We start from the raw sequence: 19,031 nt of genomic DNA, 5'->3' as shown, positions 1-19,031 counted from the left end.
AATTTTAAGAATCGAGTTTATCTTACTCAATTCTGACTTTATAACACACAATTGTAAGTTTATCTCATACTTGTGAGAAAAAAAATCATAATTGTGAGTTTATAATCACGCAATTCTGACTTTATAACTCGCAATTGTGAGTTTATGTCTCAATTTTAAAGGAAAAAAACATAATTGTGAGTTTATTTCACACAATTCTGACTTTATAACTCGCAATTGTAAGTTTTTATATCTCAATTTTGATTAAAAAAAGTCCAAATTGTGAACTTATAATCACACAATTCTGACTTTATAACTTGCAACTGTGAGTTTATATCTCAATTTTGAGGAAAAAAGTCAGAATTGTGAGTTTATGATCACGCAATTCTGATTTTATAACTCACAATTGTGAGTTTATATCTCAATTGGGAAAAAAACCCGTCAGAATTGTACGTTTATATCACACAATTCTGACTTTATAACTTGAAATTGTGAGTTTATATCTCATAATTCTGGCTTTATAACTCGCAATTGTGAGTTTATATCTCATAATTCTGAGAATAAAGTCAGAATTGTGAGTTTATATCACGCAATTCTGACTTTATAACTTGCAACTGTGAGTTTATAACACACAATTCTGACTTTATAACTTGCAACTGTGAGTTTATAACACACAATTCTGGCTTTATAACACAATTGTGAGTTTATCTCATAATTGTGAGAAAAAAGTCAAAATTGTGAGTTTATATCTCATTTGAAAAAAAAAACGTGCAGTGGTGTTTTTTTGTCGTACAAAAAAACGTGCAAAAAAACTTGCAACTGTGAGTTTATAACACACAATTCTGACTTTATAACTTGAAATTGTGAGTTTATATCTCATAATTCGGAGAAAAAAGTCAGAATTGTGAGTTTACATCACACAATTCTGACTTTATAACTCACAATTGTGAGTTTATATCTCAATAGAAAAAAAAACGTGCAGTGGTGTTTTTTGTCGTACAAAAAACGTGCAAAAAAAAACTTGCAACTGTGAGTTTATAACACACAATTCTGACTTTATAACTCGCAATTGTGAGTTTATCTCATAATTGTGAGAAAAAAGTCCAAATTGTACGTATATATCACGCAATTCTGACTTTATAACTCGCAATTGTGAGTTTATGTCCCACTCTGAGGAAAATTGTGGGATAAAAAGTCACAATAACCTTTTTTTATTCAGTGGCAAAAACTAGCTTCCATAATCATTAGACTTTTGAGGAACATTTATTTATTCATCTCAGTAGCAATCATCATTGTATTGCACTGCACTATATGCTTTGAAACTACAAAGATCTGATCATAAAACTAAGCATTTAAATATAATCTTACAAATATTTATATGCATTTTGTAAAAGTAGTCTGCTGTACTGTTATAAAAATCTCATTGATTTACATTACAAGCTGTAAAGCGATAAAAATTAGAAACATCAGCAAAATGTATATTTTGATAGTTTTTCCTCTTGAGTTTGAGCTCCATATTCTATATGATCCATTAAACCCTAATGTATCAAATGTGACACCTAATATTACATAAGATAGATTTTTTTTCTAAAGGTTTAATACACTGTTCTATTTGGGGGGGGGGGGGGGGGGTGTGAATAATATTTAATATGAGGCTTTACAGGGTTAAAGGTACAGTAGCAAAAACTGCCTGTGCAAAATAGTTGAATTTTTGGTGCAAGAAAGCTTGACTAGCACTTTAAGTGAACTTATCAAAACCCTTCCTAAGCGTAGATTTTAGCCCCAGCACTCCATCTAGATAGAACATACCCTTCAAAATGGTCAAAATGTTAGCACGTCTCTGTTTTGAGAATTGAGTTTCTGGACATGTTTATTCTGCTTGGCTGACTGCACCTGTGAGAAGGTGTTTGCAGCATATGCTGCTGCCGTGGTGAAGGACGTGAGGAACGTGGCTCGGCCTGCTGTCTTTACTGTGTAAATCATACGCTGCATTGAACAAGTCAGGTGTGCTGACTGTCTGAATGTACTGATGAACACAAACACATCATCCACACCTAGAAAGAAAAGAAAAAGAAAGTTCAATTTAAGATGGTAACACCAATCTATGATCATTTAAAATGTGAAAAGCTCATAAGTTGATGTTTTTTTATTCTCACCAATGCCGATGATGACGAAAGCTGCCACTCCATTGAGAATGCCGAGATATTTCACTCCAAACACCACATGATACAAGAAGAGCGCCACGAGGCAGCTCAGACCAATACTTGCCAAGCCAAAGAATGTCAGAAACACTGCAGAGAAGTGAAATAGATATGAAATAAAAAACGTCAACTCAACATCAATTACACTGGTGACTTTCAGTGTTGGATAAACTAGCACGGCAAGTTATGAGCTACTCATCTTTTAAAGTAGTTCTGTCATGACAACTCTCAGAGGGATTGGCATGGTAATGTACATGACAATGTTCATGTATTTGGTCTTGGTGGAATAGATCTGCTACACTGATGCTGCTGCAGAGCAAGTAAGATTTGCTACTGCCAATACATCCACAACATGCTGCAGTGAGCACGTGCTGCTACACATTTAACATATATGAAATAACCCCCATAGCATACATGATCACCCAATGGCAGATCTATAGAGGTGGAGCAGGGGAAGGTGGAGGGTTTCTGAATTGTACTGCAAATGCTTCAGCAAGCTCTAGCTAATTATTTGAATGTTGAGCAGCAAGCTCATTGGCTACTGATAAAGGAGAGAGCCAATCAGCTGCACCATGTGATAATAATGTCATTATGTCAGATTATGTAAGACCTATCAGATTGTGCCATCTAGAGCAGTGGTTTTCAAACCCTGAGTTATAAAAAATGGGTCGCCAGAAGATTAATGGAAGATGTATATATGTATGTAATAAAGTTCAAGACTCAGGGAAGAAGGAATTGGGAACCGGCAAACCTAACTGAAATAACTAAATAAACATAAACAACAAAACTAAAGTTTTACAGTTGAGCATTGTAGCCAATATCTGTTGATTTCTGGAATGCAATGGCGGGTTTTATAATGAAAATTTTATTTGAAAACCACTGATCTGGAGTTTCATTATAGAACTTTGCATTTCAACCACAGTAAATATTAGCTATACACTGCAAGGTACTAAAATATTAGCTAAACATCTTTTTTAAATTCCTCTATTTAAATTTATTTTAAACATTCCACTGCAATTCCAATATTGTACATGTAATCATAACAGTATTTATCAGCAGTGATAGGAATAATGGCGTTATAAATAAACTGACAATGAAATGTGGTGTTACTATAATTCTCGCGTTGCGTTCTTCTTCTGAGTTAAATTCTGGCTTATTTCTCTCAGCACGTCTTCTTCCAGAAACGAAAAGTAGCAGAGATGAACTTGATGAATGTTCATCACGTTTATTTACAGAGGCATTTACCCACATGGATGTTTAAAATTTGAAAAGTGGAGATGAGGAGGTGAGTTTAGACAGAAAAAAACTGGAGCTCACATTGGTATCATATACAGATTACTTAACAAATATTTGTTTTACTTCATTTAAAAGTAGACATTTCAAGCTTTCTATACATTTCTCATGTCTGTGAGGCACAGATTTGCAGAGATTCAGATTGCTTTATTTACCTCTCTGTGAAGAGAGGTGATGGAGACGAGAGACAGAGAGCGCACCCCGTTTATTTTACAAAAGCACATTGTTTTCTTGTTGTTGTTATTATTATTATTATACACAAATAAGTAAAAGTTTCAAAATGACAGAGACAGACTGCACTGGTGTGATCTTTAACCCCAGAGGTTAAAGCGACCACAATAATGTGATATCTAGCCCCTGTCTCTCACATTGTCCCACAGCAACAATAAAAAAAAGTGTAGATTAGTGTACAATGTTTTATTAATTTACCATAGTTAATAGAGGGGGCATCTGTTATTTGACCAATTTAAACATTTTTTAAAAAAAAGTAACACAGTTACTTTCCCTGGTAATTAGGTACTTACATAATGATGTAACTCAGTTACTAACTCAGTTACTATTTGTGAGTGACTATAATTAACATTTTTTTTTAAAAGTAACATGCCCAACACTGTTTATCACGCACTTTTTAGATATCTAATTATAACTTTTTTTATAAGTTCTAAATGTACACTAGTATAACTAATACAACCAGAAACAAAAACATTTTATGTACTACTTTTCAAAAGATTACAGTCAACAAGATTTTGTTTTTGAAAGAAGTCTCTTATGTTCACCAAAGTTGCATTTACTTGATTAAAAAATACAGTAAAAACAACAATAACTGTGAAATATTATTACAATTTTAAATAATTCTTTAAATATATAGTTTAAAATTATTCCTGTGATGCAAAGTTGAATTTGTCAGCATCATTACTCCAGTCTTCAGTGTCACATGATCCTTCAGAAATCAATCAGCAGCATTTCTTTAAATGTTTTGTATCAATATAAAAGTATTTACTGTCACTTTTGGTTAATTCAATTTCTGTCATGACAACTCTCGGAAAAGTTTAGCATGGTAACAGATATGACAGTGTTAATGTATTTGGTCTTTGCGGAATAGATCTGCTATGCTGCTGCTGCTGAACTGCTGCTGCTGTTGGTTATTGCTGTAGTTGTAGATTATTGCTGCTGCTTCAAGCAAGTACAGAACTTGCTATTGTTAAAGCATATGCGATACAGTGCTGTGAGTATTTGAGACATACTGCTGCTGCACAAATGGCATAAAATAACACATAGCAGATCTATACAGGTGGAGCTGGGGAAGGTGGAGGGTTTCAGAGGAACTCTAAAAGCGCACTGCGAAATGCCTAAGTGAATGCTACCAGCCTTTTAAATAGCTGCAAGCTCATTGGTTGCATATGCAACATGAACCAATCAGCTTGTGCCAAGTCTTATAACTCAGTAATATTACATTAACAACCCGTCAGCCTGTGCCATCTAGGGTTTCATGGTAAGACTAGGTATGTATCCATGCTGAATAAAAGTAAATCTTACTGACACCAAACATTTTAATAGTGTAAAAAATAGATATATTGCTATAGATACTGCATAGTGACTTAAATAAATCAGTGAACCTTTCTCTTTTGAACTAGTGCATTAATAAACCATCTAAATTGAGTGATTCCCTAAATTAAAAGGCTGCACACAGCAAAAGTAGCACTACAACAATAGCCTTTTTACTATAAGTACTACATTATGTTAATGGCTGAGCTACAGTCATGCTATTTAAAAATGTATGTTGGCATCAGTACTTCAAGCTAATTGCTCCAACACTGAGTTCACCAAGGCCTTGCTGTCAAATTTGTAATATGTCACCATTACAAACTGCAGTTTTCAATTTTGCATTAGCTAAGATATTTTTGACCTACATGCTTTATAACACAAGATGTTTTCTGTGGTTTCACGCTTTTATCCCTGAATTATCTGAGAGTGCTGTGGCGAACAGAGAGCGCTAAAGGTTTCATAACAAACATTTACAAATTGGTGAACAAGCTGAGTGGAACGACAACGTTCGAGGGCTCTCTATTGTTTCTCTAACAAGGCAGCGCATTGCAAATGCAGCTGACATAAATGAATTCTGAAGGTTCGGGCAAGGTTACATGATATACAGATAAAGCACAGAGGTCAAGTTATGTAATGTATAAAAGCGTCATTGAGGTTTCCGTAAAAATGTCAAATGGAAAAGTGGTGCTCCATTTTCCATTATCCAGACGGTTGTTGATGCAGCAGCTGTGAGGAAATAAGCCTCATTTTTGGAATGTTCTGACAGAAATAGTATAACGACCTGAATATACCAAGTAAACCAGCTGTGGAGCTGAGAGACTGCCAAATCAATAAGATTTACTTGATGAATTGCACAACAACCAAAGTCACAGTTCGTGCACCTTCAAGTCTGCATCGTCTTGTGCTTTTAATAGACTCGCAGCTGAAATACATGTTTACTGCTGTGCCTAATTAAGGCATACGGCACACAGTTGTAAACTCCTGCTGCTTCATGTGTGGGTAGTCTGTTCAGGTTCAAGACATCAGTCAGATTTCATTTCAAAAAATCATTTGCAGCTTATCTCCTGACACTTATGTTGACACAAAGTACTGAGGCCTTTCTGCAGACAAGAAAATGAAATCCCGGTCCAATTTCAATGAAAAACAAGGTTAAAGCTTGCATCATATCTGTTTACAAGGTTGAAACCATGTATTAATTTGAATTTTTAGAAGCAACACTTTGCAATACAAAACAATACAACATTTTTAATACATACATCATAAACCAATCACATTTCAAAATGTAATAATGTGTTTTTCATAATACATTTGCTACTTTTAATTTAAACTATTTGCAATTAACCAGGAAAAATAAATAGTAGTATTTAGCAGTTTTGTGCATTGTTAGTTAATGACAACTAAAATAAAATGTGACCAGGAACCACAAAACCAGTCATAAGAGTCATTAATTTGAAAATCTTAATACTTAATACTAATACTTAATAAAAAAAAATAATTAATAATTAAACATTCTGTTCATGTATGGTTTGTTAGGATAGGACAAATTTTTGTCTGAGATACAACTATTTGAAATCTGAAATATGAGGGTGTAAAAAATCTAACTATTGAGAAAATTTTATTTAAAGTTGTCCAAATGAAGTTCGCAGCAGTGCATATTTCCAATCAAAAATTAAGTTTTGATAAATTTACAATAGGAAATGTTTATAGAACATCTTTATAGAACATGATCTTTACTTACTGTAATACCCTAATGATTTTTGGCATAAGAAAATAGATAAGTTTGACCCATACAATGTATTTTTGGCTATTGCTACAAATATACCCATGCTACTTAAGACTACTTAAGGGTCACAAATAAATAAAATACAGTGCCTTGCAAAAGTATTCATACCCCTTCATTTTTTTCACATTTTGTTTTGTTGCCGCATTATATTAAACTGCTTTAAATTAGTTTCTCCCCACATCAATTTACACTCCATACACCATAATAATGACAAAGCAAAAACCAGATTTGCAAATCTTACATTTTTATTAAAAATAAACACTGAAATAAGCACATTGCATAAGTAGTCATACCCTTAACTCAGTACATAGTTGAAGCACCTTTACAGCCTCAAGTGTTTTTGGGTACGATGTGACAAGCTTTGCACATCTGCATTTGGCAATTATCTGCCATTCTTTGCCTCACCTTTTCACCTCTCAAGCTCTGTCAGCTTGGATGGGGGCTGGCAGACATTTTCTAGAGTCCTTGTTGTTCCAATCGTCTTCCATTATGGATAATGCTTCTGTGAACCTTCAATGCAGCAGATTTTTTTCTGAACTCTTCTCTAGATCATTGCCTTAACGCAAGTCTGTCACTGAGCTCTACAGGCAGCTATCTTGACCTCAGGACTTGGTTTTTGCTCTGATATGCATTTTCAGCTGTTAGACCTTTTCTGAGAGGTGTGTGCCTTTCTAAATCAGACTCATTCAAATGAATTTGCCACAGTTTAACTCCACTCGAAGTGTAGTAACATCTAGAAGCAATATGAATGCTCCTGAGCTAAATTTCGAGTGTCCCAGAAAAGGGTATGAATACTTATGCAATGGGATCTTTTCAGTTTTTTATTTTTAATAAATTTGCACAAATGTTAAAAAACCTATTTTTTGCTTTGCCATTATGAAGTAGGGAGTGTAGACTGATGTGGGGAAAAAAGTAATTTAAAGTAGTTTAACATAAGGCAGCAACATAACAAAATGTGAAAAAAATGAAGGGGTATGAATAATTTCGCAAGGCATTGTAGATGATATGCACTCATCAGTTAAATTCTATATTCAAGAACAAGACAGTCTTCAAACCAAGAGCACAACTGACAGCATGATACTGCTTTCATGTTTTAAACAGTTCTGTTTAAATAAGTTTGCATCAATTTTAGACACAATATTGGCAGTTACTTTATCTATTTTTGCTTTGCCAGCAAATATAGTTCAATATGAAATCAAAGGCAGAACCGTTTTTTGCAGAATTTCCCAGTTGAATGAATTGGTCCATTTACTGTATATGAAATGTTGAGTGAATAATTCAATGACTCACTCATAAACACAGTAGCGGTGTTTAAAATGCAGCTTGCAGGTAACACTTTTTTTGAAGGGGTCATGAACTGAGAAACCCTTGATACCTTGATCTTTTGACATATAAGAGGTAATTTTACTGTACTATGAAAACATTCTGTAAGTTTCAGAACTCAAAATTTTGTTGTTAGTCTAAAAACAGCTTACATTGAAGGCAGTCTGCTGAAACCCGCCCTGCCCGCCCACCTATTCGTGCATAGTGTTTACCAGAGAGGCGAACATACAGAAACCAAATGATAACAATGTTCCAGATCGCATTAGTACGAACTCGGTCCTTTGCTTACTTCATTTTACCACAGATTTGTTTACAATTACCCATAGCCTCAGGGACGCAAAACTTGTTCCCTTATTGTATACCATCATTGATGAATGAATGTATGCCAGGGGTCCTCAAATCTGGCCCACGAGATCCACTTTCCTGCAGAGTTTAGCTCTAACCCTAATCAAATACACCTGAGCATGCTAATCAAGGTCTTCAGGATCATTAGAAAAACACAGGTAGGTGAGTTTGATCAGGGTTGGAGCTAAACTCTGCAGCACACTGGCCCTCCAGGGCAAGATCTGAGGAACCCTGATGTACGCTGTTAGCTAATCATAGCTTTGGGCATTTACTTCAGGGTCTACAATCCATCACGCCTATTCAAACTGGGCATTCCGATGAGGGGGGTTGAAAACAGGACAGAAAATAGCACATTCCTTCTAAATTGTTGTTTTTTGATGTAAAAAAAAAATCCTGAGAATATTATAAGTGGACCAGTACAAAATAAAAAAGGCAGTTCATGACCCCTTTAAGGTCCAGTTCTCTTACTATTAACTACAGATTTTGCCTCAATAGACTCCTAATTACTGCTTAGTTAATCAGTTAGTTGTTAAGTGTAGGTATTGGTTAGGATTAAGGATGTACAATATGGCCATGTAGAATATGTGCTGTATAAGTACTAGCAAACAGCCAATATGTAGGCAATATGCATGCTAATGAGCATGCTAATAGTGAGAATTGGTTTTTGGATGCTATGATTTCATAATGCAGTCCATTAGAATATCTTTCAAATAAATCCTGGCTACAGAAATTCATATCGTTGATTTGTGGGGTCGGGACGAGGTGGGAGATTAGACTAAATTTAGTGATAAAGCATGGGCAGCCGCTTCTGGGATGCTTTAGCAGGGCGGCTGTTATAAATGCAAGCATTGACTAAAGTGTCCACGAACTGCTCAATTCGCCACGCCATTGACGTTTTTCTCCGTCAGTCCAAAACAAGTCCAATAAAGTGCATCGATCCATAATAAAAAGTGCCTCACATGGCTCCAGGGGGTCAATAAAGGCCTCCTAAAGTGAGCAGATGGGTTTTTGTAAGTATATTCGTATTTAAAATTTAAGAATCACTTTAACTTGCTGCTTTGGGAAGGGGTCGCGGCAGGACTGAAACGCTGTCTAAGCTGTTCAACAATCGCAAAGCAGTGGGACTGCTAACCAATCACAACACATTTCATTTTTCCAAAGGCGGATCTTCATCAAACCAGGAGCTAATCAAGCCATTTGTGCCAGGCTGGGGAGAACTACAGAAAAACTATTGTAATAATGTAAATTATGTGGAAAATAATGCGTTTTACAAACCACCAAGCATGAGAGCATGTTCTAGTGCACCCCCAAAACAAAATAAAGACTTTGTAAAAGAGCATAATAGGACACATTTAAAGGAACCGTATGTAGGATTGTGGCCAAAACTGGTACTGCAATCACTTTCAAAATACTGAAGAACGGTGTATCCCCTCCCCATCCCCCCTGACTCTAGGTTGCCAGCTAAGCTGCAGGATCCAGCAGGAACGTAGGCTGCCACAAGGAGCTTCCAATGGCAAGTGACAAGTCCTACACAGTATTTTTTTCTGTTAATTATGTTTATGCTTCACGAGAGATGTTTTGCGAAGTCTATTTACATTAAGTACAAGTAAGTTAGCCAAACACAGATGAATCTTACCTGTCCAGGGGAAAATTAGCAACGTTGGCGTCTGTCTTCAATTTCTTCCGTTTTCAGCCATCTCCATCTTTCAAGGCATCTCCTATACAAATCCTTGTTTTATTTCGGACTTTGTCACAACGTATTTCGGATTCATAACGAGGTCTTTTAGGTTTCGTAACGTTATACATGTTTTATCCGACATGTTCGTAGCTGCAGCTGTAACAGAGCTGGCAACCCAGATGACAAAATTCGACTAACTTTGTGATTAGTAGATAGCTGGAGGGTGGAGCCTCAGACCAAAACACAAAATGACAACATCAACATCAGTTGAGGGCTGCAACTTTCACTTTTAAATGACAATATCCTGGCCGGACCACTGTTGTCAGTGATATAAGTATTTGAAATGAACATGATTTCTTAATGTCTAGTGACATGTCAGGGCCATTTTATGATTAACTGAAATAAATTTCTTACATACGGTTCCTTTAAGGACCAATTCTCATTATTAACTAGTTGCTTATTAGCATGCATATTATTAGCATATTAGTACAGCACATTTTAATGCCTTATTCTGAATCCTGCAAGGGATCCATATTTTGGATCCCTTAATATTAAACTTAACTATCTTACTAACTATTAATAGGCAGCAAATTAGGAGTTCATTGAGGCAAAGTTATAGTTAATAGTTCATTAATAGGTCATTCTAAAGCATTTATTAATCTTAGTTTGTTAATCTCAACATTACTAATGCATTATTATAATCAAACGTTAGTTAAAATGATTTGGTAATTCTATTTTTTTTTAAATACTGTATTGAATGAATTGCTCACTCCTAGTTAATTGAATTAACACATTAACTAACGTCAACTAATGTGACCTAACCTAACAAGTACAGTGAACAGTGAAACTATTTGTGCTACAAATTAGTGTATTCGGATCATCTCCTAGCAAAAAACTGAATAGTACATTATCCATTAAGTTCACAGATACTTCCTTTAACTCTAAAAAATGTGAAATTTATAATATGGCTAAAACATGTCAAAAATCAATGTACAAAAATTCATTCATATTCAAACAGCACATTAAGCCTCACCTTATGGAGCGTACAGCTAAAATAACTGCAAGCAACTTAAAAGCCTTGGACATTCAAGTTAAAAATGGCTGCACCAGCTCTTACATTAAACATAAGGTCGATAGATGTAACCCCCATTTTGTCTCACTGCAAAATCCCCACAACCGCTGCAAGTAATATGATAAAAGCTTAACTCAATAAATATCAGTATTCAGCCAATTAATTCTATGCACCAAGTTTCACTGTAGCATACAATTAATGACTTAAGAACTGAGTATTGAATTGTAAACATGATTATTTATTGATCACTGGCATCTCTACCCTGTGCTGACTGGATAACAACAGCCTTAACTGTGCTAAAATCACTGTGGTGTCTACAAGTTTATTTGATTCAATGCTTGGTGAGTGTCTTACCAGAAAACGAGGTGAGGACATACACAAGGACAGTAATGCATCCCCCACTGAACAAAGCCAGCAACATGTCACTGTGGAAGGTCTTCCGCACCTCATCATCAAATAACTCCGTACCCCCGTACAACACCTTCACTTTACTGAGAGAGAGAATCAAAAACAAGGGATGAGAAAGAAGGATATTTAAAATGGGTTAGGGTTGACATCAGACGATGTATTACAATAGAAGGACCAGATGAGAGGGATGAGAGTGAAAGCGGAGATGGGCACACATTAGCAGATGGAAAAAGATTATCTTAATTACATCGGGGGCCTCTTAAAGGAGTTATTACAGTACCAGAGCTACAATGAACGCCTATTCTGCGTCTGGCCATTGGCTCATTTCTAGGGCTCCTACCATTGTCATGGCGGCTGTAATGACTGTCATTTGAAGAGCATCTGCTTACATTCGCTGTCTTGACAGCAGTAGGTATATTAGGGGTTGTTTTGCAAATGTAATAAAGCTTTGAGTCATTGTCTCTGATTCATGGCTGGTTTTGTTTAGTTCAAAGTCTGTTATCATCCTTCTGGGGTTTCATTTGCAAAGATGGCTACAACCAAAATCGAAACATCTGACTAACTGACTTTTGTCACTGACACCAGGGAATACTTAGTAACTTAACAGACTCCCATTGTGTGTTTAATCATTTATATGTAACTTGTTATTTTTACGTTAGTAAAGCGAACAGTACCTCCAGCTGCTACGCGGAAGAGCGGGAGGACTGAGCCATGATTCATCACCATTGTGCCACTGAGACTGTCCTCATAAGTTCAGGATGTCAAATTTATGAAAGCAAATTCTGCCTTATGACAATTCTCATGCACACTTAAATTTGAATTTAATACAGTACATCACTTTTAGATTAAAAATCTAATTGAATGGAGTTGAGCACTAAGAGGAGTTCATTCATTTTGCATAACTGATTGCTCTTGGAAGACATTTTTCATGGCAGGGAAGGTTCATGTTTTTAATTTTTTTGCGTATGTCTTCTGAATTGCATGAATTTATTTGACAAAGAACAACATTATGCAGACGAATGGGTTACCGGTGAGACTGAATGGTAGCCTTAATTGCATTTAAAACCTCATCCTCTGCAAGGTAACATTAACCTTCTTCACTTTGTAACACTAAAAAAAAAAATAGTTGTTTAGTATAAGTTAACTTGAGAAGCAAAACTGCTAAAGTTATATTTGTAGAAACTATTTCCCATTGGGGTGAAGAAAAGAATATTCAAAATATATTCTCTGAAAACATATCCTGATGTCTTGTAATTATATCTTTAAGTGTGTTTTGAAATGTTTATAAATAATAAAAAATGTATATTTTTAGCAACTAGTGTAATATCTCACTTATCAACTTGGCAGTATGCATGCAAAAATTATACGCAGATATATACAGAGTGGGGAGTAAAGCTTCTGCCAGCTGGGATCTAAGTCCATTTTGCACATGTTTCTATTAATTTCTTTGCTTCATGGCAAGCTCTAGTATCCAAGCACCATGTTTAATGCCCCATAAGCAATCATGAATCTCATGCTTAATTTCCTGGTTTTTATGTTTGTTAAATTGATTCTGTTTTTACTAACCATGTGTGGTATTAGAAGAGACAAACAAACAATAATCCTTCTTAAGTGATCCCAACACCAGCTGTTATTTCAACACCCACCTGGTGGATTGTTGTGATAGGATGTCCGCATACTGCACCACAAAGTCTCTGAAGAGACGTCTCTGTTCTAAAGGTCTGTCTTGAAGAGAGTAGAAGGAGGGAAGGGGAGCTCCAAAATGGATCTCACTGCGAAGGAGAGAGGACTGAAGCTTGTCTGGTGAGAGTGTCTCATCCACGTACCAGTAAAACTGTGGATGAGTGATTGCCAAGCTCAGGGCACCTGAGAATAAAAGAGGCCTTGAACATTAAAAAAAGCCACCGATTGTGGTTACACTATACCAAGGCTCCTCAAATCTTGCCCTGGAGGGCCTATGCACTGCAGAGTTTAGCTTTAATGCTGATCCAGCTCACCTACTTGTGATTTTCTAATGATCCTGAAGACACTGATTAGCATGATCAGGTGTGTTTGATTAGGGTAAAAGCTAAACTCTGCAGCAAAGTGGATCTCATGGGTTAGATCTGAGGAACCCTGCTCTATACAATATATGTGAGTAGTGTCCAATCCAGCTCCAAAAGGGACTGTTTCCTGCGGAGTTTAACTCCAACCCTAATTGGACACACCAGAACAATCAATGTCTTCAGAGTCACTGAAAACTTCCAAGCAAGTGTTTTGGAGCAGTTTGGACATAAACTCTATACTGGCCCTCAAGAAGCAGGATTGGACACCCCTGATATGTGTTAACTAGGGCTAACCCTAGTGGAAAACCAGGCCATTCCAGTTTAATCTTGTCCAGCTGGTCTGTTTCTGCTTTAAGGTGGTCTTACAGATCAGCCAGGTCTCCATCAACTGGTAGTCCAACTGGCCAACCATGTAAACCAGGAATCTCCAACCCTGCTCCTGGAGAGCTACCGTCCAGCAGACTTCAGTTTAAACCCTGCTCCAACACACCTGTCTGTAATTATTAAGTAGCCCTGAACACCTTGATTCAGGTGTGTTTGTGTGTCAGGTGTGTTTGATTGGGGTTGGAGCTGAAATCTGTAGGACGGTAGCTCTACAGGGTTGGAGACCTTGGATCTAAACCAACTTGAACTAGCCATAAACCATGAAGAAGTACTAGCTGCATTTTACCAAATATAAAGTATTCAGGTTAAACGTAAATGAGGATTACTGAATTGTTAATGGAGAGTGGGATAGATTGATCATTTAATCTGCTCAAGCTGGTGTGTTTCTTTTCTAAGGTGGTCTTACAGATCAGCCAATTCTCCACCAAGTGATAAATTAACTGGCCAACTATCTAAACCAGGGATCTCCAACCCTGCTCCTGAAAAGCTACTGCCCTGCAGATTTCAGATCCAACCTTGTTCCAACATACCTGTATGTAATTATCAAGCAGCCCTGAACACCTTGATTAACTGGTTCAGGTGTGTTTGATTGGGGTTGGAGCTGAAATCTTCAGGACGGTAGCTCACCAAGAGCAGGGTTGGAGATCCCTGATCTAAACCAGCTTGAACCAGCTAATGAACAACCTGGACTAGGCAAAAAAACATGAAGTACCAACAGCAGGTTATTTGATGTAATTGAGCTTCATTTTACTAAATGTACAGTATTCAAAAGTATTCAGGTTAAAAGAAATGATGATTACAGAATTGTTAATAGAGAGTGAGATAGTTTGATAATTTAACCTGATCAAGGTGGTGTGCTTCTGCTCCAAGGTGGTCTTACAGATCAGCCAATTCTCCATCAAGTGGTAGTCCAACTGGCCAACCACCTAAACCAGGGATCTCCAACCGTGCTTCTGGAGAGCTACCATCCTGCAGGCTGTAGTTCCAAACCTGTTCTAACACACCTGCCTATAATTATCAAGTAGCCCTGAATACCTTGATTAGCTCGTTCAGGTGTGTTTGATCGCAGTTGGAGATGAAATATGCAGGACGGTAGCTCTACAGGAGCAGGGTTGAAGATCTCTCATCTAAACCAACTTGAACCAGCTAATGACCAACTTGCAGCAGCTTATTTGCTGTAAATGAACTTTAGTTAACTCAATATGCAGTATTCAAGTTAAAAATAAATGAGGATTACTAAATTGTTAATAGAGAGTGGGATAGTTTGGCCTCTCCAACGACTCACCATGTATATCAGCTAGATCGGGTCCCATTCCATCATAGTAGATCTTCCCCCCACGCTCACTGGGAAAGAGGTAGGATAGGAGGGAACTTGGAGGGCAGCAGAAGGAAGGTCCCAGGGGCAAATCACGCAACGCCTCCAGTGGCTTCCAGCAGAACTGCTGAAACTGAGGGTGCTGCATTAGAAGTCTTTCTACCTGGTGTATGGTGTGAAGACGTTCGGGGGTGAAGATGTTGTTATCCTTGTCACCTTGGGCCACAAACACAAGCTCTATCCTCCACAGCGCCTGAGTCTGGAGGTAGGAATAACCCGCAAATCTTCGCTTCCTTATTAACGGCGGGTCTGGTTTCCTGTGATCTTCAGCACCACTTGAATTGAGGTTTAATGCTATGGTAGGCTTTACAGAGAGTGTCTCTTTCTCTTTCATCTTGTTGTTTTTCTCATTTCCAAACTGTCTGTTGTCATTGTGTGTCCCCATCTCAGTCTGTCCCAAGATCCCTGTAGGTTCTGTGACATTTGTCATTGTAGAGATGTCCTTCCCTTTTCTGTTTACCATGAGCAACAAAAGGTCCCTCAGAGCATTGGCTTCAAGGTCAAATCCCTCTGCGTCACGTCTGTGCCTGTCCCAAGACCCCAACTGGCTTTTCAGGGCAATGGCGAGAGCATCAAAACGTTCTGCTGAGGCATGACTCCTGACCTCAAATGCGCTGTAAGAAAGGTCAATGTCTAGCGGTTCACATCGAAGGAACATATAAGTCGAGAGGGCAAAGGGTACCAGAAATCCCAAGGCCAGAACCAGGCCGCTCGCCCAGGGTTGCGTGTACACCCAGCCCAAAGCCCACCACACCCCTTTACAGACCTGTTCATCTTCATTTGCGTGTTCTGTTCCTCCTTCTCCCTCCTCCTCCTCCTCTTCCTCCTCCTCTTGCTCTTCAAACTCACTCAGGTTCCAGGTACCTTGGAGCAACAAGGGTTCATCTTCCGAATCCATGGCAGCCACTACAACAAAGACACAAAACACTTACATTAACGCCTTTTGGCCTTCTGGGTGCTCCCGTTTGCTTTTGGACAGGTGAATACAACGATAAAGTGCACTTGATTTACGGAGCAGCCTTAAGAGAGTGGCAGGTTATTCTCAAATGGCCGTTGCTAAGACAAGGACACAGCCGTTAAGTCTGTCATTCTGTAAATGTAATCGTGGAAGGTTTTGGCCTCTGGCTAGTGAGTGGTGAAAAGAAATGAAGGAAACAGTGAACCGAGTCTCACAGGCCAGCGATCAGGCTGGCAGATGGTTTGGCCTCTGGTATGAGATGCTGAACCCAGAGGAAGTATGTGCGTGTGTGCAATAATGTATCCTTTTCACCGAACTGTGAGGAGATTTCATAGTAGGGGAGCGTTGTGAATACTATGGCGTATCTGCAGGAATTGTTTTGGGAGCATTACTAATTTTCTGCATTGTGAATTTATTTTCATCATAATTTAGCATATTTAAACCTTCATTCCTCCTTAAATTATAAATGCATCCAATATGAATCACCTTGATGAGAGGTAGTTACTGCAAAAAGTGAGTTTTGAGAAAAGATATAGCAGAATTTGGGTACAGATGCCTTCCTGTTACGTGTTATCTAAAGCAGTAGACTGAAACGCTTCCTGCTGTCCAACAAAATATTAAACTTTTTTCATCATACAGGCTAAGATATTTTTGGTATTTCTACCGCTGTGACAAAACCTGTTCTCAAAAAATTATTATTAACAGAAACTGAGAGCATTGATATATTACGGCGAGACACTGCAGGTGAATAGGGTAAAAAAAAAAAGTTATCACCTTACTTACCCAGTTGATTGATTACATTGATAATTGCTAACATTTTTTTGTATTACAAGTTGTCTAAAATGTTGTTTAAATATGCTAATTAGGCATTATTTAATGAAATATGTGCTAATTTGCATACATTTCTAGCACAAAAATGTAAACACTGGATGAAGTCAGTTTCAAAATTCTTGTTAATTTTTTTTTTTTACATATTAGAGTCAAAAGTTTTTACAGAGGGAAGTTTGGGTCTCATTTTGTCACGCCAAATTCAGAAAAAAAAAAATTAGAACAGACAGGAAAAACTGTATTTTTTACTATTTTTGGGGGGAATAAATTGAATAAAATCAAGCAAATCATATATGAACAAATCCCTCTGTAAAAACCTTCAGGATAAAGACAGGAATAAAAATGTAAAGTTTGGTGTATGTAAGTGCTACTGAAGTGGAGATTTATAGCTTAGCGTAGAAGAAAAAAACTAATTTTGAGAAAACGGCCTTTAAAAATATGCATTGTAATTGAAATCTATTGAGACAAATAGATAAAGTGCTATAAAAGAAACACTTAACAGTGTTTTTTTGGATGTTTTCTTTCCACTAGTAAAAAAAGACACTATGAAAAACCATAAAGCCCAAAATCTCAAACTTTATACGTACATTTTGCCTGCAGTGTCTCCCCTTAAATGAATCATTCACAATTTATTTTGTGATTCCAGAAGTTCAAACGTATGTTCTTTTTTAACATTTTTAAACTTTTACTTCATCCTGCGGCTCCCTTGAACGTTTTCTGAGACCCCCTAGTGGGCTCCGGCCCCCTTGTTGAGAACCACTGACACATCAATCAACAAAACATAAACACAAAAGTATTTATAAAACATCTCTAAAGGTTTAACTAATCTTAATTGCCAATTAATCCGTTAAGTGCTGACAAAATAATCTTTAAAAAAACACCTCCAGGCATCACAGATTACAATGCCATTATTATGTAATCACAAAGAAAATCAGTATTGCTGGTCTTCAATCATCAGTGATAATTGCAAGTTATTTTAATGCATTTACACTACAAAACGATATGGATTTATGCTGATATTGTCGAAAACCCTACTTTGCTTAGAGCATTTCTAAACTTATTCATACACAAGAGGGAGAGCAAACTAGTGAGTGAGAGAGAGAGAGAACAGGGACAGAGAGCCAGAGATAACATGCTATCAGCAGCTGACACACAGTTGGCAGCGTCACTGAAAATTAAATCATTCAACTCGTCTAAGCCTGCCTAATTGCTGACAGAGAGAGACAGGAGTCCAATGTAAGACCTGCCTAATGTACAATACAGCCCGAGGCAGCGTGAAACTGAGCTTGTACCATTTCATTTTCAACACAGATTGCCCCCAGAGCCCTGTGTGCAAGCACACAGCCAGGAAGTCATTGACTTTCAGCAGAGTGAGGAGCCCAGGGGCCGAAAGAGAGGGAGAGGAGGCAGACAGGTACGGATGTTTCATCCCTGTATCTCTGGCCCACAGAGATTCTGAAGATTTTCCTCCTGGGATCAGATGGTCTGTGGTGGATCGATGCTTGATTTAGGCGTTAAATAAACCCTCCTGGAAAACTGATAAGCTGTTGAGGTAGTAATTAGCATTCTGAGATAGGAGCCATTTAAAAGTCACCTTTCAATGCGCAAACACCGTAGGCTAAGCTCAGGTGTTCGTCTTGCGTAAGCTCTATGGGCTCTTATGAGATGGATGCTTCATTTGAAGTATTTGTTTGCCATCTTAAAAGACTTTCAAAGCTCATTTTCAACTAAATGTCTACTAGTCTTGTCTTTAAAAATGAAGAGATTGAAGGACAGCAGACCTTCTTTCCCCTCACGATGCCTTTTTTATCTAA

General features: G+C 37.4%; 1 protein-coding gene across 1 annotated transcript in view; it reads right to left on the bottom strand.

Annotated features, from left to right (window-relative positions):
• disp3 (dispatched RND transporter family member 3) overlaps positions 1-16,329 on the bottom strand; it is a 77,974-nt gene extending 61,645 nt beyond the window's left edge. The window contains exons 1-5 of the mRNA XM_073819173.1: positions 15,342-16,329; positions 13,274-13,493; positions 11,574-11,710; positions 2,136-2,270; positions 1,873-2,033 (exon numbers count right to left, since the gene is read on the bottom strand). Of these exons, the coding sequence (XP_073675274.1) occupies positions 1,873-2,033; positions 2,136-2,270; positions 11,574-11,710; positions 13,274-13,493; positions 15,342-16,329 (1,641 nt within the window). The remainder of the gene's footprint in view (positions 1-1,872; positions 2,034-2,135; positions 2,271-11,573; positions 11,711-13,273; positions 13,494-15,341) is intronic.
• Positions 16,330-19,031: the final 2,702 nt, after the last annotated feature.

Source organism: Garra rufa, chromosome 15, assembly GCF_049309525.1.
Source record: "Garra rufa chromosome 15, GarRuf1.0, whole genome shotgun sequence".
Lineage (NCBI taxonomy): Eukaryota > Metazoa > Chordata > Actinopteri > Cypriniformes > Cyprinidae > Garra > Garra rufa.
The sequence above is the reverse complement of the archived record's forward strand: the minus strand, read 5'-3'. Positions and strand labels throughout refer to the sequence as shown.